Consider the following 24,784-nt stretch of genomic DNA (forward strand, 5'->3'; position numbering starts at 1 on the left):
GCTTGTTTCACTTGTTTCATCTCTGCGAGATCAATGTTTTTGCACATTGTCCCTTACAAGTAAATAAAATAAATGGATAAAAATGAAAGTAAAAAAACTGGGGGCTATTAGCACAGAGTGTAGGCCTATTCTCCCTCTGACTCTTGGTTGTTTAACCCTAAACCCCCCATCCAGCCTCAGACCTGTTTAATACAGTAGAGGTCTAACAGGATTGGTGATGATAACTCACAGGGACATGGTTGCCAGCTGTTCCATCCCCCTGGCAGTTGGTCAGCACTCACAGGGCAGCTGATGGGTGGAGCAGGATGGGAGGGGATGCCTGGTAAGTGAGAGGATCTTCTAAGCTTAATGCAGATTGCCATAGCAAGAGGACGGGAGGGATACTGAGCCCCAAGGTGCTGTAAAATATCACAGAGGATTGGATATTTCACACAACATCCCATTTTGTTCTGGAGTTTTTCTTCGTTCTCTCCTTTTTGTGTGTTTTCGTTCTCACACCTGGATTTTAAGGCTTTGTGTTGGCTCCATTTATGGGTTGCTGAGAGGACAGGGGACAGGTGACTCACGATGGCCGTGGCTTTGGATGCAGTGTGGGTGAGGGTGAAGAATGTCTGCAAACAGAACGGGCTTCTCATCATGTCGGTGATGGCTGTGGTCATTGGGTGTCTTTTGGGATTCTTCCTGAGGACACGCCGTCTCACAGAGCAGGTCAGTCTGTCCCTTCACATCGTCCCATGTCTGACTTTCTGCAGGCAGTGTATCAAATACTGTCTCACACTTCACTGCACTATTTCTCAATAACACTAGGCCTCATATCTAACTGTATATAAATGAGTTAAAACTATACTTTCACCTTGTTCTGCCATGATGGCAAAATGTTAATTTTCAAATTCAAATTAAATATGAATTAAAATGTGATTGAATTGGGTAGTTATCAGTGAAAATAAAATTTGATTTTATCATAAAGAGATGCCAGTAGTGGAGACCTCAAACAAATGAATGAGTCCTACTTTTTGGAAAATATGTCTAAGATGATTCACAGGATATCTGGAATATTTGATTCCATGATGAAATTGTACAAGCATCATATAGCTTACTATTATTATACAGCAGATTATACAGTTTAATGATGTCAGTGGGGTCGAGATTATTTTTCCAACTTTACAGCTACAAAGGGAGAGTAAAGTGGAACAGCTGAGGAATATGGCGTTTTCTAAATTTGTGCAAAAGTACCAAGAGTTAAATCACCATCATCTTTATCATCTTTTTCATTTCTTGTGCTGAAATTTATTTGATCAGGGATATATCTTCCCAAAGTCAACCTTTTATTGACTTTGGAAAGTGTTTTAGTGTTTTTATCATCTGAGCTTTGAATTGCATGAGAATAGACAACCTGAAGTTGGCTTTGAGCTGAGGAAGTGGAGGTTGTGGTGATGTTTTTACATTTACTGGTAGTTGTATAGAAAACATTAATACATAACTCCAGACTATGTGAGCAAACTCACAGGCGTACAGTAGATACATGTGGCAGCAGCTTCATAAACAATATGATGCCTTTTCTTTCCCGTCACCCAGCTGTGCCATATTCTTAAACAGGCCTAAAAATAGCCTTTGACTCCTTTACTTTCACAATAGGGGATTACAATCCAATCAAACAAATGCCTTGCCTAATTGTAAATCAGATAAGAGCCCCTGTCAGTACAAGGCATACACAGGAGGGCTAGACCTTTCTGCTTTCAGACTATTTATGAACACTCAGCTGAGAGGGGGGGTACGGGCAATCACTCTGAGTGTGTGTATGAAAAATCAGACCGTGCAGTAGATAAATGTTCAAAGACTGGCCCACATTCAAGAGGAACAACTGACATGATTCACTGACTGGCACAGACGTGTTCAACAGTTTCCACACAAGAGCACACTGAGTGGAAATGTATGGTCGAATCTATGACATAAGTTTGGATTATAGAATTAGAAGGCTCCGCAGAGTCACACCAGCAGCTGCACATGTCCCAGTCACACCGACAGAGAGTGTGAAAAATCACAGAAAATATATATAACACAATATTTCTCAACTACATTTGAATAAAGAAATGTCATATTGATGATGATGATGATTTAAATTGACATGCCCAAAATAAACAAATTGATTGATTGATATTGTCCACACTGAATGGATAAAATATGATCGTATTTAGCACTCATTGGTTAACTTGATGTGTCTTCAAACCCCAGACTTGGCCAGAGATTAAGTTCTGTCCTTTGCCTCTTTAGCATTTCAGGACACCAATAAAACAAATAAACTGGAGTCTTCAAATCAGGCACTGAAAGAGAGTTGGAACAAAACCCGAGCCATGTCCCAAGAAAAAGTAAAGGAAAAACACAGACAAGAGCCAAGCACTCAAAAGGACACGACTGATTTCATTCTTTTTTACAGTATCTTTTAGACTGTTGACATCGACAAAATCATCATTTTCTTATCCACATCAATTATTAGACTTGTTCGGCATATTACGTTAATCATGCCATGCTCTCTACTACTTGCTCGTGTTAATCTCACCATGCCCTCCACCATCTGCACCTTCATGATGGTAAGTCTTTGGTAAGGCTTTCATGCTCATGCCACCTTGTCCCTGTGCTATGGCTCGGACCTTTTGTGAAAACTCTTTGCTCAGCTTGATGAGCTGGAGGCCCTAGCTAGTAGTTCTTCTACCCATAATTCACAACAGGGGCGCTTATTGATCTTGAAGTGGGAGCTGTGGGTTCTTATGCTCCACCACTGCTCCAGCCTTCATTTCGGGGGGGCTGCTTACATCCAAACAGTATCATAATGTGGCTAAATGTGTCCCGTGAAGGATTTTTGGTGCAGCCTTAAAGTTCACTGAAAGGTAACAATTACATGGTTCATTGAAGGGTAACAGAAATTCCAATGGGGGGCAAACATTAAGAAATGTTAAAGTTAACAGTAAAAAGTTAAACAAAAGATTATATATTAAATGAAATACACACTTTGATTATAAAAAGTAGCATAATATGATCTACACATTTTTAATGTTCTTTTCCAACATACAAGCCATTATACACATAACATTTTACACTACAAACTCTGGTGAGTACTAGATTATGCACTGTGGACATAAAAACATGGTGAAGCAAACCTTCCACATCACTTTAGCTTCATTGTGTTTTACTGCTGATGCTGAGGACTGGTCTGTTTTAAGTCTGCAGTGAGGATCGTGGCTGTTTAAGCACTAATGAGGTCACAGGTCACAGTAAACGGACATTTAACATATTGCATGCAGTCGCTGGCACACTGGCAAGTAGGCTACAACCTGCAATTTCTTCTGTGGTACTTGTAATTCTAAAGTTGGTGTTTGGTGTTTTTTTCTTCATCCCTATACAAACATGAAGATTGGTAGGACATAGCCTACCTCAAACGCCTCTGATGGAGTTAGTAACAATTGCCCTTTGTCACATTTCATCACTATACCTAGATTTACAACTGTAATCATATCCCCCCCTGCATGACAGATGTATGTGGTGTAGCCTACTTACAGACTCTTTGATTTCATGGCAGACTAGTTTTATTGGATTCAGTTTTAAATGTGTAAAAAATATACCTGATAAAATGGATTGTACTTTGCATGAATATATTTCTCTGTTTATTTGTTTATTTTAATTGTATGCATACGAATTAGAAGTACTTGTGTATCAATACTAGCCTTACTGGCTAACTCTGGCTCACTTGCAGTTTTTTTTCTTCTGTTGATCAGTGTTGCACTGTCCCTCTCAAATAAACCAATAAATTAAATTAAATTAAATTAAATTAAATTAAACTTAAAAAGTTTCGAAACCACGTGGTTCTAGAGTCCAGAGAAAAGACTTAAAGGAGAATTCCGGTCATTTTTTACCCCTAAATCGTTGTCCTGTCCTGAAAAATAAACGGTCGTAGATATTTTGGACATGATCGAATAGTAATGTCTTTACAGGATGTTTCAGTTAGGCTATCTGAGGTTAGTGACTACATGCAAAAACACAAAGTTTATACTGTTTACTGTACACTATATGAGTTCAGTGGTGTGTCATAAGGATTCCAGTCATGAACCATAGATATTTGATTGTTTTTTGAGTGTTTGTTGTGAGAGGTCCCGTTAGCATTACAAAACTTCAAACAAAATTTAACAGATGACATCCATAGTAGTAGCCTAGTCAGTTTCAGTAAGCTTTAAGGCATACGCCCATACAATGAATTTCGGAGGGACACATTTACAAGAAGAATCCAAAATCATTTCAGCAGTTGTGGAAATATGCCATATTTTTGTCCTGAAATAGAGGTTAAGCTCCAAAAATGCCCATAGTAACACTTTTTTAACACTTTTTCCTTGATACATTCATATAGTGCAATATAGTAGTGCACAGGGAACCTTGCAATGTATGGCTCTGTTAGAGCACAAACATCCCAACTTGTAAAAGGGGCAGTTACACCTTGGACAGGTCACTAGTCTATCAAAGGGCCACAAACAGAGAAAACAACCTCACATACCCAGATTCACATCTATAGGCAGTTTAGAGTTGCCAATCAAACACGGTGCATGTCTTTGGGCTGTGGGAGGAAGCTGGAGAACCAGAGAGAACCCACACAAGCACAGGAAGAACAAACTGAACCCAGAATGCTCCTGCTTAGAGGTAACAATGCTAACCACTGTGTCTCTGTGTGCCCTTCAGTGGAGTCAGTTGTAGTTTCATAATTATTATCATCTTTGTGTGACAGTGGTGGTCCTGTCACTATGCCTCCAATTGATCATGTGCCCTGGCTAGAGGCTAGAAACAAAAACTATTAGACCAGGTCTGCTGTTGGTCCACTACCAGCAACAAATTACATAAATGCATTGGAGACATGTAATCCTGTCAGCACTTCATTGATCCTTATTCTTACTGATCAGTTTCTCCTGATAATCAAATTCAACAACTTCAATAGCCGGAATATGGTTTTTCTATTGATGCCATTGAAATGTATTTCCTCAATCAAATAGTTATTTACACCGAAAAGGTGAGAGAGTGGAGCCAGCAACAGTAGGAAGAGCCGGGAGACCTGTGACAGTATAATGTAAATAATTTTGGGCAGTTTGCAGACGGAGGGAGGACCCCAGCAGCAAAGCTTGAAAATGTGCCCAACAAATATGATCTCACAAACTGACAATAAAGATTCAGCTTTGCCAAAGCCGAATCTCATCTAAGTCATTTCAGATAAACCTAAGCAGGCATATGATTGTCTTCCAAATACAACACATCCACTCTGCTTTGTTTATTCCTACTAATTTACACAACACCTTGAGCTACCAGACCAGTAAGGAAAGCAAAACAGGAGCGAGGGTGAACGTTATTATTTATATGATACATCATTATTTCAGATGTATGAGGAAGACAATTGTATAATCCGCTGCTTTATATTGGTCCACACCACACAGATGAAAACTGTCAAACTGCGGGCAATGGTCCTTTGGAAACAGTTACAACACAAACACTGCTCATGAACACACAGCACACACACGTACACAGGCAGACACACATCGACCCATATGCAAGAGAGTAAGAAGAGCAGAGGAGAAACAAACCTTCTCTGCTGTGTGTGTGTGCTGATCCTGCTCTTTTATGGTGATCTAAGCTCTCTCTGCTTAATGCCCAACTGAAAAGCTCTTTAGCCGTCATTATGGAGCAGCCTCCCTCCCTGACATCCCTAACCTCACACTTCCATCAACTTCCATCAGTAACATACAATACACAAGTTCAACATGGTTATTAATCAGAAGATAGATCCTGCTGGTGCTGTTTTCATTAGCCATGGTTGTTGCCTCCTGCTCATCCTACTTTAGTAGTGAATACAAAGATGGTGGTTTACACAAGTCTGACTATGTCCATGTAGTCAATGTCAATCTGGCCCTCTGCGTTATGTTTCTCGGTACGGAGTGCCCCGGGTGGGGTTCGAACCCTGGCCTCCTGCACGGCAGGCGACAATGCAAGTCAAGTGGTTAGCGTGCATGACTCTTACCGGGAGTCTGGGGTTCAAAGCCCGCCCGGGCCCTCTTCACCTTGCCACAAGCGCTTGGCATCGGTTTGCACGTCCTTTACGGGTGAGTGAGTGCACCACACTTTTATGATTATAACACAAGAGATGACTGAAAGATCATTATTTTACTGCTGAAAAAATGTCTCTCTACTGTCTGCTGCAGCTCTGCCAGTTACATATAAGTGTTGCAAATGAGTCAGAAATGAATGATTGAATGAAGTCATAATTTTAATGGATTTTACTCAAACTGACAAAGTTTGGAAAAAAGACTTAAATAACTCATTACTCATACTGTAGTTCTCTCCTTGTACGGTCCTGTATCTGCTGCTGTCGTCGCAGATACAGGACGACTCTGAGGTGGAGATGGCCTTGTTTTAAATGAATAGTTCACCAAAAAATGAAATTCATTAGTGACGCACCCTCATGCTGATGAATACTCTGGAGTAGTTTTTTATTCCTCAAAGTGAATTAGGAGACCTGGGAGCCCAGTTTGTAGTCCAACGAAAACTTTATATGAGATTAATAGGGACTGACACAATAACGTCCATAAAACTACACAAAAACCATTTAATATTCCTCCACACTGCTCGTCCGCTGCAATCCAAGTGTCCTGAAGGGATATAGTCCAGAGTTTACTGGAAACTACGTCATTTAGGACATTTTTACAGCCTAAACAGATTGAATTTGCCTGGGTTTCATGTAACGCACGCGTGCATCGTGCCCGACACAGGTCCATAAAACTACACAAAAACCTTGAAATACTCCACCGCTCGTCTGCGGCAATCCTCAGAGTCCTGAAGGGATATAGTCAGAGACAGTCCAGAATTTACCCGAAACGACGTCATTGAGGCAAGTGCGAAAACGTCCGTGTGCGTCGCGTGAAGACGAGAGTGCGCCCCAGGCAAATTCAATACAGCACTGTTTAGGCAGACGTAGTGACGTAGTTTCCAGTAAACTCTGGACTATATCCCTTCAAGACACTTGGATTCCAGTGGACGAGCTGTGTGGAGAAATATGAAATGGTTTTTGTGTAGTTTTATGGACGTTTTTGTGTCGGGCCCTATTGACTCTCATGTAAAGTTTTTGTTGGACTACGAACCGGCCTCCTGGGTCTCCAGATTCACTTTGAGGAATAAAAAACTACTCCAGAGTATTCATCAGCATGAGGGTGAGTCACTAATGAATTTCATTTTTTGGTGAACTATTCCTTTAAAGCTTCATCCCCTCTGCCATCACTGCACTCAATAACCTCCCATGTTAACCTGTTGTATAGAACCTTTCCTATGTGTGTGATAATGTAAGCCTATGTATTGTGTGTGTTTGAAGGTGTATGTTTTTTTAAAGGGGACATATAATGGAAATATAACTTTTTGAAGACTCTTTGACATATGTTTGGGTCCCAAAATGTGAGAATGGACAAATAAATCTGTCATTTGGGTAACCCTTTAATTTACAGGCCATTAATTACCTGGAAATAGCCAAGAAATAACAATTAATTGCATCATAATGTCTAGAAATAACCTTCAATTTTATAGTAATGTCGAGAAATATAGCCAGGAAATAACGATTTGCATAAAAATAGCTCAGAAATGTCATGTCATTTTTCAGGCTCTTGATACACAGCCATGTGGATTCTGACTGAGTGGAGATATGAGGTCTAGCTGCTGGGGATGTAAACAGCACAGCTGAAAGAAAAGAGCTGTCCCAGGCCAATGTTAAAGCCAAGTGGACCCTGAGGAAAATACACAAACCTGTGAAACTGATGCCAAAGTATCACCCACAACAACTTCCCTTATGACACTGTTGTTTGTGTCTGGCTGTGCACCTCGCTTCCCCCTCCATAGGTTTTTGGCATTAAAGGGATAGTTCACCCTAGAATGATATTTCGCTCATCACCTCAGGGTGAACTATCCCTTTAACAGAGCAGTGAGGGGTGAAGGGAAGTAACAAAAATACAGCATGTCACAGGGGAAAGAAAGATCAGGGGGCAAGACAATCAGTCAGGATAACCAAGGAATTTCATTCCTCAACCAAACAACAAACTAAAACACGGCACAGAGAAAGAAAATGACTAATATTAACAATATGAAACACAAGTAATTCAGATATTGAAGCCCCCTCCATCAGAGCTCTCTCACACTGCGTCACACTGACCCACCCTCCCTCCACTCTCACACCTGCTGCTTATTGCTGACACAGACCTTCCACTGGAGCAGGGGCAACATCTGGCTCAGGAGATGGAAAGAAGCAACATCAAACCACAGCAATGAGGTTGTAACAAATTATCAAGAGTCTTGTTTTTAATCTCTTCTTATCTGGCTTATGCATGCTGTCAGTAATGATTCAATTTCCTGCCCTAACACAAAGTGAAAAACAACTGACCAACAAGCCCCACCCATTCTGGCTAACTGCAGGACTTAGTCTCTCTGGTGGTTTTACCTGAAATCTAACAGTCAGCCAATCAGGAGAGAGACTCAGTCAGAAGAACCCCCTCCCTTCTGACTGGTTGACACTGACTGAATAAGAGAGACTATGTGTAAAACTAGAGAACATGCACATCAACACTTCAACTGAAGTACTGCAAGAGTAAAACCATGATTTAATCATGTTGGTGTTGTTTGGTACTCGTTTTCAAAATATATTTTTGGTAAGTCAGGCTTTTTTTTAGACAAGAAAAAAATAATTTAGAACAAATGCTACCAGTGTTTTAAAATCAAGATTTAGCAAATCAGAAAAGGCTAACAGACTGAGTGGTGTCCGGATAGGCTGCAGGAGGACCTAACCCTAGTGCAGACACATGATGTACAGGTGCGGAATGAGGAGAGCACTTTGGCACTACAGAGGTGTTTTGACTGTACTCTTTGGTCTGTGTTTGAGGAATCATCCAACAGCACTGATGAACTGGCAGATATTAGTGTGTAGCTACATATCCTTCTGCACTGATAGTGTGATCCCCCATAAAAAGTTTTTTTCTTACCCGAACAGCAAACCATGGATAACGAAGGAACTCAAAAGCAGGCCCGGTTCTACGAGGGTGCATAAGCATGCATTGCACCCTCAGTTTATGTGTTTGCATGCTCCGTTGAAAAGAGGGGAAAAAAAGTGCGCGCGCGTCAATGCACGTCACTCATCTGCGTCCAGCGCGCAGTTACCTGCACCAGCAAAACGCTGCTCTCTGCAGCACCGTTAACATAACGTAAACAATGGATATTCGGAAGTGGTTCAAGCAGAACCACGCCAGCAGGTCGGACAACGGTGGTCATGATGAGACAGAGACTCGATCTCAACTTGAAATTCATGAAGCTGCTGCTGCAGCTTCGTCGGGCTGCTCACTCCTGCCCGAGCCGCCGCCGCCGCCGTCCCCCCTCCCTTCACCCCATGAGCAGGTGCCCGGCCCACCCGACGACCTAGGTATGGAGGAACCACTTCAAGTGCGTTTACAGAAATATCCGTCATCATTTTTTGGAGGGGTAAAGCGCTCCTTTTGCAGCTCATTGGTTTGATAACAGAGAATGGCTAGAATATTCCTGCAAAAATGATGCGGAAAAAATGATCTGATGGGTGAGGTAGCCAAGACTAAATGTAGCATTTTCGTTGTTCTGCTACAATATTGCTGCAATAAAGCATTTGAAAGACACTTTAAACATCCTTGTTTTGCTAGTATCATTCCGCTTGAAATGATGGGACAATGCATAATTTAGTGTTGTATAACATGCCAGGCATGTGCACCCCCTCTGATCTGAGATGCACCCCTAGTCATCATTTTCTAGAACCGGCCCTGCTCAAAAGCCTGCTTAGAGAAAAAAAAGGCGGTCTTCAAGAGTGGTGACAAGGCTGCATATGCAGAAATCAGAAAAGTTGTTAGAGCTGAGATCGCAAAGGCGAAAAGTTCCTATAAAGAAAAATTTGAATCCAAACTGAATGCTTCTGATCTCATCTCAACGGCATGAAATCGATGACAGGCCTACAGAAATGTAATAATTCTGTTTCCTTGAATGGCTTTACTTCTAACATGCAGATTGACGATGAGTTAAATACATTTTATTTGAGATTTAATTTAGATGTTTTTAATGACAAAATAAGCAATATGTGGCAGCTTGTTAGAGACACTTCTGCCCCTGATATCGACCTGTCCTCTGTCACCAACCTTCTTTTTTTTTTTTTTTTTTTTAAAGTATATTTTTTGGCTTTTCATGCCTTTATTCGATAGGACAGTTGAGAGTGTGACAGGAAATGGGAGGCAGAGATGGGGGGAATGACATGCAGGATAGGGCCGTCCGACACGGGACTCGAACCGGGGCCGCCTGCAGCGAGGACTATAGCCTCAACACATGGGGCGGGTGCTCTACCAACTGAGCTAAACTCCGCCCCCTGTCACCAACCTTCTTAAACAGATTAAAGTAATCAAGAGCCCGGGGCCAGACAATATTAGAGTGCTCAAGTCTTGTGCCTCGCAACTTAGTGGAATTTTAAAAGTCATTTTCACTCAGTCTCTCCAGTTGCAGACCGTTCCTAAGGTGTGGAAACATGCAACCATTGTTCCTGTGGCAAAAACTAAAAGCCCCAAAGTCCTAAATGACTTCAGACCAGTAGCCCTCACCTCTCTTGTGATGAAGGTCTTTGAGAAGTTAGTTAAAAAGGAAGTATTGAAGCAGGTCAGTGGCCTCCTTGATCCTCTTCAGTTTGCCTTTCAGGCAGGTAGGGATGTGGAGGACGCAACTTTGTTTTTAATAAATGCCCTAGTTCAACATCTAGAGGCCCCCAAGACACATGCAAGGCTCTTGTCTGTCGACTTTTCATCGGCATTCAATATCATCCAGCCCTATCTCCTTGCAGAGAAACTTATTTCACATTTTAATTTGAACCCAAATCTTGTTGGCTGGTTAATGGACTTCTGTTAGATCGGTCACAATGTGTGAGAGTCAATGACGTGTTATCATCCAAGATATTCTCCTCGACGGGTTCCCCACAGGGCTGTGTCCTTTCTTCACTGCTTTTCATTCTCTACACAAACTCTTGTAGGAGTACATATGAGAACAGGCATATTCTGAAGTTTGCTGACGACTCTGTTATAAGTCTTTTAAAGGGATAGTTCAACATTTTGGCAAATTGGCCCATTGCCATAATCCCTATAGTCATAGCAGTAGGTGCGTTACCTTTAATTGTCGGTGCAAGCTATTTTTAGAACGGCGGAGCAGAGCCGCGAGCTGCTCAGAGCTACGCTATGGAGGCTCATGGGATTTCTTGGTTTCCCTCATCAAACTCATCAAATACACAATCCAACAAGTTCACAACGCTCTGGTGAACAAGTTGTGAATTGCACATTCACCACACTATGAGATAACAGAACGTTACCAGGCAGAGTTGTTTCAGAGGTAGATTCAGCAAAACCGCTGATGCCCGTTGACTTCAGGGACAGTTTTTCAGCAAGCAGTCTCTGTATTTACCTCAAAAACAACTCAGTCTCGTAACGTAACATTCCATTATTATCTCATAGCGTGGTGAATGTGCAGGTCACAACTTGTCCACCAGAGCATTTTGGAGTTTTTGGATTGTGTATTTGATGAGTTTGATGTGTTTGATGTTTGATGTGAGTGTGTATGTAAATGTGTCTGGTTATTAATATGTGCATGAGTGTGGTTATTAGATGGGGATGGAGATAGTTGGACTGTTGTCTATGTGTGTGCTTGTGTTTGAATGTGTGATGAGAATAAGAGAGATGTACTGTTCATTTAATTCTATTGTGCATTTCTTGATTGGCACTCTTGTTCCCTGCCTTTGCTAGTTTACTGTGTCTATTTAAAAAAAAAAAAAATTCAGATCATATCACTTGTATTCTACATTCTTAAAGGGATATTCAGGCGTAAGTTTAAGCCATGGTCCAACGCACCATAACACCGAGACCCCCCCCTCGAGAGATGAGGTCTGCTAACCGCTAGCAATGACTGCACCATAACAAACAGCACAGTATACGGATCCACTATCCACCGATCAAAAAGCCACTTACAGCCACAAATAATGCTCAGAACAGCACCAAACGTCATCAACAGTACAAACAGGGTCCCAGCACAAAATACGAGGCATCAAACATCTGTTAGCTTAGCCTGGTTTCTATTGAAAAGAGACGAAAACAACTCACCCACTCTCCTCCAGTTATACGCTATACAGCAACTTTCCGTGTCCAGCACAGTCCAGGCACTGACAACACACACCGTGGCCGACTGGCAGCACAAACATCTGGTTTCAGCGGCCACCGACAGGCAGTGACCACCACACTGACCACTTGATTCCCCCAGGTCCAACATTTAGACTCCACCAGCTCTCCCTCTCTCACTTTTAGGCTAGCCTCCATTTCCAGCACATAGCCTCCACCGCAGCTGCCCCTCTTTCACTTTACTCCTCCATTTCCTTCAGCTTGTCTTCAGTAAACTCGGTCTCAAACTAAGTGGCGCCCATCGAAATGAAACCAGTTGTTGTTGTTCTCAAACTCCATAAACTCAGCCGTGTTGTCTCTGCTGTGATGTCTCCTTCACTAAATTACAGACGTGTGACGTCGCGTCTAATCTCGTGCTTGTTTACGTGATTCTCTCCGTTCATTTCCCTGTGAACACTCGATAATAACTTTTATAAACTGATACAAGATACATAGGAACTTTGGCTGCATTATATGGAGTAGCCTAATACACACACATTCATCCTTGAGCTGCGGGACTCTACTTCACTGGGTAATTGCCTCCACGCCAGCTGAGGTCTGTACAAGCAGACATCACAGATAGGATATGGGGGAATCAATGGTCAGTGTGGTGGTCACTGCCTGTCGGTGGCCGCTGAAACCAGATGTTTGTGCTGCCAGTCGGCCTCGGTGTGTGTTGTCAGTGCCTGGACTCTGTGCTGGACACGGAAAGTTGCTGCATAGCGTATAACTGGAGGAGAGTGGGTGAGTTGTTTTCGTCTCTTTTCAATAGAAACCAGGCTAAGCTAACAGATGTTTGATGCCTCGTATTATGTGCTGGGACCCTGTTTGTACTGTTGATGACGTTTGGTGCTGTTCTGAGCATTATTTGTGGCTGTAAGTGGCTTTTTGATCGGTGGATAGTGGATCTGCACTGTTTGTTATGGTGCGGTGATGGTCATTGTTAAAGTTGCTACAACTGGAGAAGCTAGCGGTTAGCAGACTTCATCTCTTGAGGGGGGGGTCTAACTCGGTGTTACGGTGCGTTGGACCATGGCTTAAACTTACGCCAGAATATCCCTTTAATATATTGTTATCTGTCTGTTTCTTACCTGCCCAGGGACTACAGGTGGAAATGAGCAAATGTTGCTTCACCAAAAGTTAACATGCTACTGTGACATACTGTGCTGTGCGTCTGACCCGGTATCATTGTAAGCTCTCTCTCTCCTGAACAATGAAGTAGCCTCCAAAAATAGTCATCTCCTCCGTAACCGCAAGCAATTACAATTATTATTTACATTAACAATCTATGGAATTTTACAGTACAAGTCTTTAAAGGCCATTTTCTCAAAATGAGTTTTTCCTCATACTTTGAACACGAAATCTCCACTTCAGCAGCACTTACAGACACCAAACCTTCCAGTTTTATTCCTGTCTATATTCTGAAGGTTTTTACAGAGGGGATTGTTGATATATCATTCAAAGGCTGATTTATACAACATTTTATTAAAAATTGCACAATCGGTTTGCATAACCAAAGAATTTCTGCACAAAGTGTCTCAGGGAAACTCATCTGCATACTGCAGTTTGTAAGTAAGTAAATTCCTTTATTGTCCCGAAACGGGCAAGTGTTTTGCAGCAACTGCTTCAACATTTAAAATACATGACAGGCAACAAGGAGATGGAAAGACAAAGAGACAAAGAACACACGTTTGTCGCCGTAACTGACTTGAGTCAAGTGAGGCAAATGCTCACTTGTGTTTTCGTAATTTCTTTCCAGTACATGTATGCAAATGTACTATTATGACAATAAAATGGTCTCTGACTAAACCAAAACAGTAAAGTTTACAGGCATTAATGCACTGCATTAATATTAATGCAAAGTTTGTTGCCTACAGGTGTAAACAGCATAAGCGAGTAAATAATGCATTTAAATCCTTTAAATATAGAGAAATATGCTGTACATGTAATAACAGCACACTGGCACCTGTGGACTGTCCTGGCTATAGGCAATAGTCAATAGCGATCGTTAATGAAGCAGAGAAAGCTGCTGCTTGTTCAGTCGTGTGTGAGAAACCTCTATTAAAAAAAGATGGCTTCTTTTCTCATTGATATCAGTCGTGATAGGAGGAGGAAACAGAAATACCAACCTGGCCTCCATATTTTCCATTAGGATCATTGTGCTGCCCTGGGGGAAAGAGGAAAAAGAGCACAGCTGCCAGTCATCTCTGTATTAGAGTGGTGAAACTGAAGGCTCTTTTTACTCTCTATGATTCTGTTTTATTGATGACTGAATTTTTCTGTTGGTATTATTTGTTAGGAAATGAGATGGTTCATCTCCAAGGGCCTTTTCAAGGGGCTCCTTTGAAAATGAAGTCTCAACGAAGGCCTCACTGCTCACAGTCGGCAACTGGTCAATGAGACACTCAGGCTTGGAGTCATGTTGAACAAAGCGTATGATTCCCCTCTATTGTTGTGGTGAGTGCGTGCGCCACGTTGGACACATGTTCAAAACATCATCACTTACAGTATGACAAAAGAAACACAGCACACACCTGCTCTGCTGATTCAGGGTAATTCAATCCTAACTTCTTTTACCAGTGCTGCTGACATCTTGATCCTTCCTTCCTCTGTGCCAGGCTGTATCATGTCCAACTGAGGTGGAGGGGGTGTCTTGTCTTCTTATGCATGGTGTTCTATTCAGTGTTGGGAGAAACGCGTGTTGGGAGAAATGCGTTATAACGTAATTACAATATATTACTATTTACTGTAACACAGTAATTTAACGCATCACAAATATATATATATTTTTTATATTTTACCCATTACAAGTAGTGCACATCAACACATTTTAACCCGATTAGAGTTAGGGATCTACTGAAAGTTTGCTTGTATAAAAACGTGTGCAAACTTATCAGTTGCGGGGACTTAGTAGCCTATAAATAGAAAAAAAGTTTCTCACGTTTACAAAAGGAACACATAAAACAAAAGGAAAACATAATTCATATCTACCAGACGGGTTGAACTAAAGGCTGATTTGGAACCACTCACACAAATGAGTTAGTTAATAGCTTACTAGTGACAGTTACCACACTGTGGCACCTGTGACCACTGGATCAGCAGTTGGGTCGCCGCTCAGCTCGTAGCTCGTTTAAGCATCCAAGCAGTAGCCCCATCAGGGTCGTGCCCATGGCCCCTGGCACGGCAGTCGAATTGTCTCTTCTGCCTGCTGACTTAATATTTGAGATAAAGGAAATATCAATGTTTGACGTTTTAAATTTCACTTCCGAAATAATCCAAAACCAGAGATGACTTTGGGCTCGACACTAGCTTTTTGAAACTCAATAAAACCTCCTTAGCTCAGCCACACACATCTAATCAATCTATCCATTAACCAGGCAGTCGTCCCCTCAGCTTGGAAGGTGGCAACAGTAACGCCCGTGTTTAAATCTGGAGACAAAACTGACCCTGCCAACTACAGGCCAATTAGCATCCTCCCTATAACCTCCAAGATAATTGAAAAATGGGTTGCTAAAGCTATCACCAAACACCTAGTCAAGAATGTCCCTTCTTTACCCCATGCAGTTTGGCTTCCGCCGCTGACCATTCCACTAAACAGCTGTCTGTGGGGCCGTCCATACGAACACGGGCATTTTTGTTTCTCTGCAGGGTTCGGCCTTTCATCCACACGTAACCGCAGTTGTGGGCTCCTGAAACCGGGAGGAGCTTCTCATGGTGAAGGAATTTAAATACCTTGGTGTCATCCTTGACTCTTCACTATCATTCAAAAGCCATGTTAAAATAGGGCGAAAACTGTTAATTTCAATCTATACAACTTTAAACAAATCAGATCATCCCTGACAGAGGTGCACAGTGCAGCACCTTCGTCGTACACTCTATGATTTTTTCTCCCATTGATTACTGTATCTCCACCTGGTCCTATAGCCTACTAGTGCATCCACCATCAGACTTATTGAATCTTGAAGACCTTGAGACCCCTATCGCCTCGGGCGGGTTGTGTGGACCCCACTTCCAACCATGAAGTCGGCGTCGGAGAGCCTGTGTGTTTATTCCATGTTATAAACTGTTTTCATGTCTGTAACAACGTCTGTCCGTCCTGGGTGAGGATCCCTCCTCTGTCTCTCATCCTGAGGTTTCTCCAATTTTTCCCTGTTAGAAGGGTTTTCCTGAGGGTCTGTTGTAATGATGCTACAGTATATGCTAATGATGTTTCTCTAAACGTTTTGCATGAAAACGAAAACACCAACAACTAGAAAGCAATATTCCTTTGGCTTCACAGCCTCCATCTGTTCTGTTGTTTAGTTTCAGCCGCGGCTGTCACTCACACATCTACCTTTCTGAGCAGGACTCTGAATTGTAATGCATTACAACACTTTTGCATTACTGTAACCTTGAGGATGTTCAGCACACAGGGGCTTCAATTAAGGAGGCCACAACGGTCAGTGTGGGTCAATCATAACATGCCATTTATTTACAATAAATCAAATTCTAAAATAACACAGTCAATGAAGAATAAGAAGACAGACAGTCATATCACGGCTGGGGGACCAACCACCCACTGCCTAGGACACTGGGAGTAAACTAAATATCAAAAAGAAATATAAACCCAACACAATCAAATAAAGACACCACACTAATTAAATGTGCAACCACAAACCATATCACCATCTAAAGTGAACTCCCAGCATCTCAACCACACCGGTGAATGGAGGACCCCACCAGCCGCAACACTAGAAACAGAAGAGGACAGAATGTTAAAATCCTAAAACTAAGCAAACTCTAATTTAAAATAATAAAAGACAATAAAATCAATATGGCTAAAATATAAAATACTAAACTAAAATAAACGGCAGTCAGTGCTTTGCCTAAAAGCAAAATAAAACACTGTTAATATAGTTTGTAGGACATAAAAGTATGAGGTTTAAATGATGATTTTTTACATACCTCTGTATTTTAAAACAGTTAAGGTTTAGTCCTACAAACAAATGATAGACCCACAATTAAAATCATTAAAACACAGATACCTCAGGGTGCATGAATGCACCCCTACATTACCCTAACAATTAAAATACTACCCTGATAAAACAATTCTAAAAACCCCAAAAGTCTATCTTACCAGAGCAGAGAGTCAACAGCCACAGCCACACAAAGGATTTGGAGAGAGTGACTCCTGGAGTCACACCTGCTATTAATTAGCCTCTCCTCAGTTCCTGTCTCCTCTGATTGGTCTCTGCTCTCTGCTGCTCCTGGTGACCTACTGCTACATTACTTTTAAGTTACTTTAGCCAAAATAACTGCAGAAACATGACTAGACATTCCAAAATGCTGAAATGTTTATTGCAGCTGTTTAAATACATTGAGAGGAGGGTGTTGTAGCCTAATGACTGTGTCGGCCTCTAAAGTTACTAAAGCTACGTCTTGTGGTTAATCTAGTAGGAGTAACTGTCTATAACAGCACGTGCAAACCGCAGGATTGAAATGACAGTTTTGCGCGTTGTAATCGTGTCTACCATAGTGTTGAAGGAGAGCCGGGTGGCTGCAAACGCAGAATGAAATTTGATCCGATGAATTTAAAGAAAGGAGCAAATAAACACATTGTTGATCTACAGTAAAGAAGAAACGTGGGAGAATATCTGAGAGAAAGTAATGAGGTGATACCAGCTGTCATCGGAGGTGTGCGTTATGGCCAGTTGGCCACAGCTCCCCTCGCTATTCTGTGTTTGTAATTGTGTAGGCTAATTGTGTCCTGCTAACTTGTGAACAGGATCTGTTTAGTTATCAGTTTTAGTTTGCCTCTGCGGAGCAGTTTCTGTTCCCTGTTTCTTTATTTGGCCCTGTTCCACTTTGTAGTTTACCTGTTGTCACCTTTGTCATTTCTGCCTCTGCTGAATAAAGCTTAATGGTTACACCTGCTCTGGGTGTTAGGCTACTTCCCTCGGGGGGCGACCGCCATTCCGAAGGACCGCCATTCCGACGGTCTGCCAGTCCGAAAATTCCCGAAGGTCCGTCATTTCGAACTTCCCGAGGGGCCGCCGTTCCGAATGTGTTTTATTTTGAAAATTGACCGGATTCTCTCGTGGTTTGACTTCCTGCCCGGCTTGACACGACGCGCCGCGGGGACAGCGCCCGACCGGCCCCTCCCCCTCCCCCTCCGCCTCCAAAGTTTCACCCAGGTGCGAGTCTGATGCATTACATCCATGGTCTGATGCAGCCGCGGCACTCCTGCTGAAAATAAATGTCCTTGCTCTGTGCTTTGGTTAGGTTTAGGCAATGTAGAAAGGAGTTGGTTAAGTTTAGTAAAAAGGTTAGGTAGAGGCCAATAAAATCGCAGTTAATATGTATCTCCCCCGGGAGTCGAATCCTGATCCACCGCGTCAAAAGCAGATACTCTCACCACTACGCTACCACCGCAATTAGGCTTGTTCACTCCGTGCCGTAAACCATTCAAGATTTTTTCAGGTTCGGAATGGCACCCTTTCTTTCAGGTTCGTAATGGCACCCTTTTCCCATAAATAATTAAGGGTCGGCATTCCGACAAATTAAAGTAATCGTTCGGAGTGGCGGCCCTTCGGAATGGCACCCTGGAACCACTTCCCTCCTTCCCCTCCCAAACAGAACTGGTTCGTAACAATGGTGGTGGTGAAACTAAGCAACGTATACATTATTGCAGTGATGGGTTGTGTTTTGTCCTATTGTTATGTGGTTGATGTGGAAACCAACTAGGAATTTGTGGAGGGCAGACAACTCCTTTATTGTCATAATTTGATTTTGGTTGGTGAGTGATGGTGAGAACTGGTCACACATGAATTGTTGTTTTGATTTGGATGTCCTTGGCTTCACTAGTGTTTTTATTCTGTAAATAAGTGCACATTTTTATGACACTCTACAGCTGGGGTATCAAACGTGCGGCCCTTGGGCCAAAACCGGCCCGGCAGCACAGGGTCCAATCCGGCCATATATTGTGCAATTCCATTATGTGCAATGTGCAATTCCATATTTTCACACTTGGCAAATCCAAGTGTGAAAATATGGAATTGCACATAATATGTTTTGTAAAAGGATAGTTCATGTACTGTAAACATCTTAATAATGTACTAAAACAAAAGGAAAAATTCAAAGTTCTTTATATTTATACGTTATCATGCTATTATTTTACTAGTCTGGCCCACTTGAGATCAAATTGTGCTGTTTGTGGCCCCTGAACTAAAATGTGTTCTGCAGTAATATCAAAATAAAACAGGAAAAACAAATCTGCCCATATGTTAGATAACCACACTCAGGTTTTACTACAAATAAATCAAATGTCATTGTACAGATGACTGTCTATGAATTACAATTAAACACTTAAACACGCACCGGCACCACCCTGCGCCGAGCTGAGCGGCATGCGAGGGGGGGATCACTTGCCTGCTCCCTGCTCAGCCTGATGCTAAACTACACCTGGAAGCGGTCATTTTGTAGCTCCTGGCGAACATACCTCTCCAAATCCTGTCTTGTTTGTTCGGTCACTGAGCAACTCCCTCCATATGTATGCGTTGCCGCCCTGCTCTGCGCCTGTCTGCGCCGTACCCCGCGGTGGGCGCAGCGCAAACCGCGTTCAGTGTGAAAGCACCTTAACTCTGAAACATCCTGGAAAGACATTACTATCCGATCGCAGAGCGTCTGCTCTCCCCGCCACAGAAACAAACTTTTTCAGTGTTGTGATGATTTCTGTACAAAAATAAACGGTGGAGCAGTGCAGTGGTAATGTCCAAAATATCTCTGACCGTTTATTTTTCTAAAGAAATCATCACAACAAGGAAAAAGTGTTTGTTTCTGTGGCAGGGAGAGCAGGCGCTCTGTGATCGGATAGTAATGTCTTTCCAACATCCATTATCTAATCCGGGGAAGCATATCTTGAGTTTCTCAGTGATAAAAAATCTCATACTCACTTTCCATGAAAACTCCCTCCAGTATTTTGATGGTGAGATTCTAAAGTTTTCACCTTCTCCACTCTTCTGTTGTTATGTTGATTCTTAAATCTTTTTCCTCACTTCTCTTTTATGTTACTACCTCATTATACTTCTGCAAGATCTTATAAATTCTTAACAGATTTCCTTTGTTTTTATTTCTATTTTGCATCATATATTTGATCAGTTCATGCCCTGATGTCCCCTCATCTAAAAATCTACTCATGTAGCTTCTGACCTGCAGGTACTTAAAGAAATGTTTTGATTCTAATTCGTATTTGCTAGATATAATATCATAGTTTATTGTGTGATTTGAAATTAATTGTGAATATCTTGTCAGTCCCTTTTTAGCCCAACCTTCTAGGATTTTATCTGTTCTGTTAGGGATAAAGTCTGGATCCTCTGCCATTTCTCTAATACACATTTATTATCCATTTCTTAAATTTTACAAACGCGTTTCCAATTGGCCATTGTGTTGTCAATGCAGTAGTTCTGCCCTGTATAATTTTTCCATTGCGTTCTTCCAATAAATGGCAATGCCCCAATGGATATTCTTGCCATTTCTTTTTCTATATTAATCCATTTGGTTTCTGTTTACCTTTCTGTCCATTTCATTATTGTGAGGAGTTGTGTAGCCAGGAAATAACTCCGTAAATTTGGGAGCCCTAACCCACCTTCCTCTTTTGGTTGACATAGAATTTTAAATTTAATTCTCTGCTTTTTGTTATTCCAGACAGAGTTTGAAATAATTCTCTTACCATTTTTAAAGTATTTATCTGGTACTACAATAGGCAATGTTTGAAAAATGGTCACTAATATTAATGCCTAGGTATTTTACCTTCTTATTCTCCCATTTAAGCTATAACACTCTTTCAGTGCCTGGCTGGGTTGTCTCCCTATTATTAAAGATTCACATTTACTCCTATTTACAGTAGTGTGTACCCAGAGACTTTACCATATTCATCAATTGTTTTCATTAATTCATGTATTGATATATATATATTTCAATATACATAGCAAAGATAAGGGGAGAGAGAGGGTCTCCCTGCCTAGTATCAGGCTGGCAGAAGAATGGGTTTCTTTTCTTTCTCTCATTCACAACAAAAAGAGAGCATATTCTATTAGTTATCAAAGGCGGGGGGAGGGGGGGGGACTACGAGTGCTCATGGTGGAAACAAAGGAGTAACTCCAGGTGTTGCGGGGTGCTCTTGAAGTGGAACATTTTTTTTGAGAGACGAAAAAAGCACAAGGCTTGCTTCAGGCACTCACACGCAGGGGACAAGGTGAGGTGTAAAAAAGCCTTAAATAAATCAGGGCATGGATACAAAAGAACGCCGACCGGTTTCGACCGACGCGGTCTTCTTCAGGGCGTGGGTCAAGGATCAGAGTCACAGGTGGGAGTCTCTTATATAGACTCTGTGGGTGGGCCAATGGCTGGCTGCTAATCAAAAACGATAAATGATCAATTAATACAGGTAAACAATTATATTGTGCGTATCAACCAAAGAATATAATAGTCAAAAATTATATATAATCAAAGAATATATAGGCTAATCAAAGAATAATAATAAGGCTATGTTTATAAACAATGAGGACATGCCAAACAAATAAGAAAAATATATCCACACTAAATAATCTAGAGCAAAGAAAATGTGGTGAAAAAAAGAAAAGAAAAAAACGAAGAAACTTAGTAAACCCAGCTAGGGCAGGTTGTGACAATATCAAAGGAATATTAAAAATGGATGTATCGAAAAAACATGATTACAGTAAATCACAAGAGAATTATCACAGGCGATATAAAGAGAGTTATCACATCACATCAGAGTTATATCATCGTATATCTACAAAAAATAATCTGAAAAGCAGATATAAAAAACACTGTAAAGTGTCAATGTAAAAAAAAAAAAAATTATAGATGGGTGTATCACAAAAAACATGATTATCACAGGCAGAAAAACGTATATCTAGGCAGTTATAGGAAGGGTCTAAAGTCTATCTCCTCGTTCAAGCCAGAGTGTGTCAAGGCATCGAACTGGAAGATCCAAAATGTTTCTCTTTGGAGGCGATCTCCTCCTCTGATAGACTGCTCAACCGTATCTACTCCCTCCACTCTTAAAAGACTGTCATTGCCATTGTGATGGCTATGAAAGTGGCGTGCCATGGGGTGGTCAACATTATTTGTCCTTATGGCATATTTATGTTCTGCCACCCTGTCTTTAAGATGTCTTCTTGTGCGTCCTATAAACACTTGCAAGGACATGTCAGTCTATAGACGCCATGTGTGGAACTGCAGTTAATAAAGTGTTTGTTTTTGTGTTTCTCTCCTGTTTTGAGATTGGCAAATTCTTTTTGTTGTAAAATGTTGCCACAATGATTACAGTTAGTTTGTAAACACTTATATGTGCCCACAGGTCTTTTAAGCCATTGTCTATCTCTTCTGGGGGGGAGAAAGCTGTGGGTGAGGTTATCCTGAATTGAGGGAGCTCGTCTGTAGTGGAAGGAAGGGGGATGCTGAAAAACTTCTTTTAGGGAGGGATCACTAAGTATATCCCAGTTGGATAGAATGATGATCTGCCTGATGGACTGGGCTTGTTGGCTGAAGCGTGTGCCAAAACTAATACCTTAATGATCTCTCTTCTGTTTTTTAGATGGCTCCAAGAGATGTTGTCGTCTAGGCTGCCTTAGTCTGGGCAGCAGAAACAACAGTTTTTTTTTTATAATATCTATCTAAAAAACGTTTGGACATGTGTTAGTTAATCAATAACAATAATAAAAAGAAACCAGTTATCTAATGGACACATGGTGAACCATTCAAACTTCCACATAAACACTTTACATGGACATGTGAAGACTGTTGGTGGACACAGCTGTGATGTGAACTGACCACAGATTGTTAAACTTGAGTTGACATCTCCAAAATGTTCCTTTCTGTACTGTAAGTTTAACAATTAGTGGGTTAAACTTACAGAAAGGAAAATTTGGAGATGTCAGCTTCATTCAGATTCATGTAAACACTATTAATAAACACTAATAATGCAGCCTACTGTTCGTCCAAGGGATTAGAGATCAAGGGCCCTAGTTTGCTGGCGCAGCGCAGGTGGCGCAAGGTAGCGCAGCCGGTCTAATGCAAGTTTCGACCAGCGCAGCCTAGCGCAAAGTCAGATTGGAAGATTGGCAGATCGCGCTGCGCTGAGATAGGCGTGGCGGCGCAGCAGGGGGAGGCGTCACAGATTCAGCTTGGTGCAGTGCAAGTTTCGTCCGAAAATGTCCCGCCGAAGTTGCGCTGAAAGCTCGCCACCTCCAACCAGGTCTAATCTCAGCGCAGGGCGGAGCGCAGCAGGTGCAGTGGAAGTTTGGCTGACTGACCTGCAGTGCACACACGTCACCAAGACCTCACAGGCAGATCTCCACAGTTCCAGACACATTTCAATGCAATAAATATCCACAATAACCACTATTTAATGCAACTAACGGAATCAACACGTGAATTTATATCTATATAGATTGTCTCATCACATCTGACGTCAGATCAAAGCAGAGATCAAAGGCTGTCGGTGCGTAAAGGAAACTCCACCTGAATTAACACAGCAGGGACGAACTGGCACTGAAAAGCAGCTGTGGATGTCCCAAGCAGGACTGAGGGTGGATGACTGCATGTCGCTGCGTGTTGAGATACCACTCTGCCCTTGTGATGATTGCTGTATTTATTTATTTACTTATTAATTCATAAGCACGTGCGACCGCATCACGCAGCCGTAATGAAAAACAAAACACAAATCATCATCTCTCTTAGCCCACCACAACAGCCTCGGTATCAGATAGTCAGTATATAGCCTACTACAGTATACTCAGCATCTCTATCACAGAAAAAAAAGAGAAAAAAAGAGACGGACAGAGAGAGAGAGAGAGAGGAGGACAGAGAGAGAGAGAGAGAGAGGGAGAGAGAGAGAGCGCGTCCTTGCTGATTTCATCCACATGGTGTGTGTTTATGTTGTGATTAGTGTAGCCTACACCTCTGATCTTATACACAGGGTTTGAATAAATGTGAGTTTCTTTATTAGTTTATTAGTTGTTGTTTCTTAGATTGCGTAGGGGTTCTCAGTGTATCAGATCAAACCTGATTAAGTATATTAGTAAACTCATTATTGGTCACTCTGAGCTCGGACCTCCGGACCAAAACAGCTGTTTCCTCCTGGGAGAGGTTCGGCCTCTGGCGTCGCTGTTTCCTCCGTCCATGTCCAAGTATAAAATGACAAACTTGCAGCGCGCATCACCCGCCGCGCAGTTAAAGGTGAGGAGAGGAGCTCCTTTGATTGGTGAAGATCTGACTCGGCTGTGTCAAACTCACTCCACGCCTTTCTCTCCTCCTCCTGTCTCCCTCCCGCCCTCTCTCCTCCCTCTTTGCCGTTTGCGCCGGTGGGAGGGATGAGGGGAGGGGTTGCGCCGGTCTAAGTCTGACTGCGCGGCCCACCAATCTTGCGAAATGGACCTGGTCCACGCCCCGTTGGCGTGGCGAAGCTGCGCTGATCACAGACTTCACCTGGTCGACGAAACTAGAGCCCCAAGTGTATTTCCAGG

At 42.0% G+C, this 24,784-nt stretch overlaps 1 protein-coding gene across 1 annotated transcript in view; it reads left to right on the plus strand.

Annotated features, from left to right (window-relative positions):
- Positions 1–349: 349 nt before the first annotated feature.
- slc1a7b (solute carrier family 1 member 7b) overlaps positions 350–24,784 on the plus strand; it is a 40,865-nt gene continuing 16,430 nt past the window's right edge. The window contains exon 1 of the mRNA XM_085773228.1: positions 350–708. Within this exon, the coding sequence (XP_085629354.1) occupies positions 568–708 (141 nt within the window). The 5' untranslated portion in view covers positions 350–567. The remainder of the gene's footprint in view (positions 709–24,784) is intronic.

The sequence above is a fragment of the Trachurus japonicus genome, chromosome 4 (assembly GCF_045865225.1).
Source record: "Trachurus japonicus isolate A0001 chromosome 4, Traja_1.0".
In the NCBI taxonomy this organism is placed as follows: domain Eukaryota; kingdom Metazoa; phylum Chordata; class Actinopteri; order Carangiformes; family Carangidae; genus Trachurus; species Trachurus japonicus.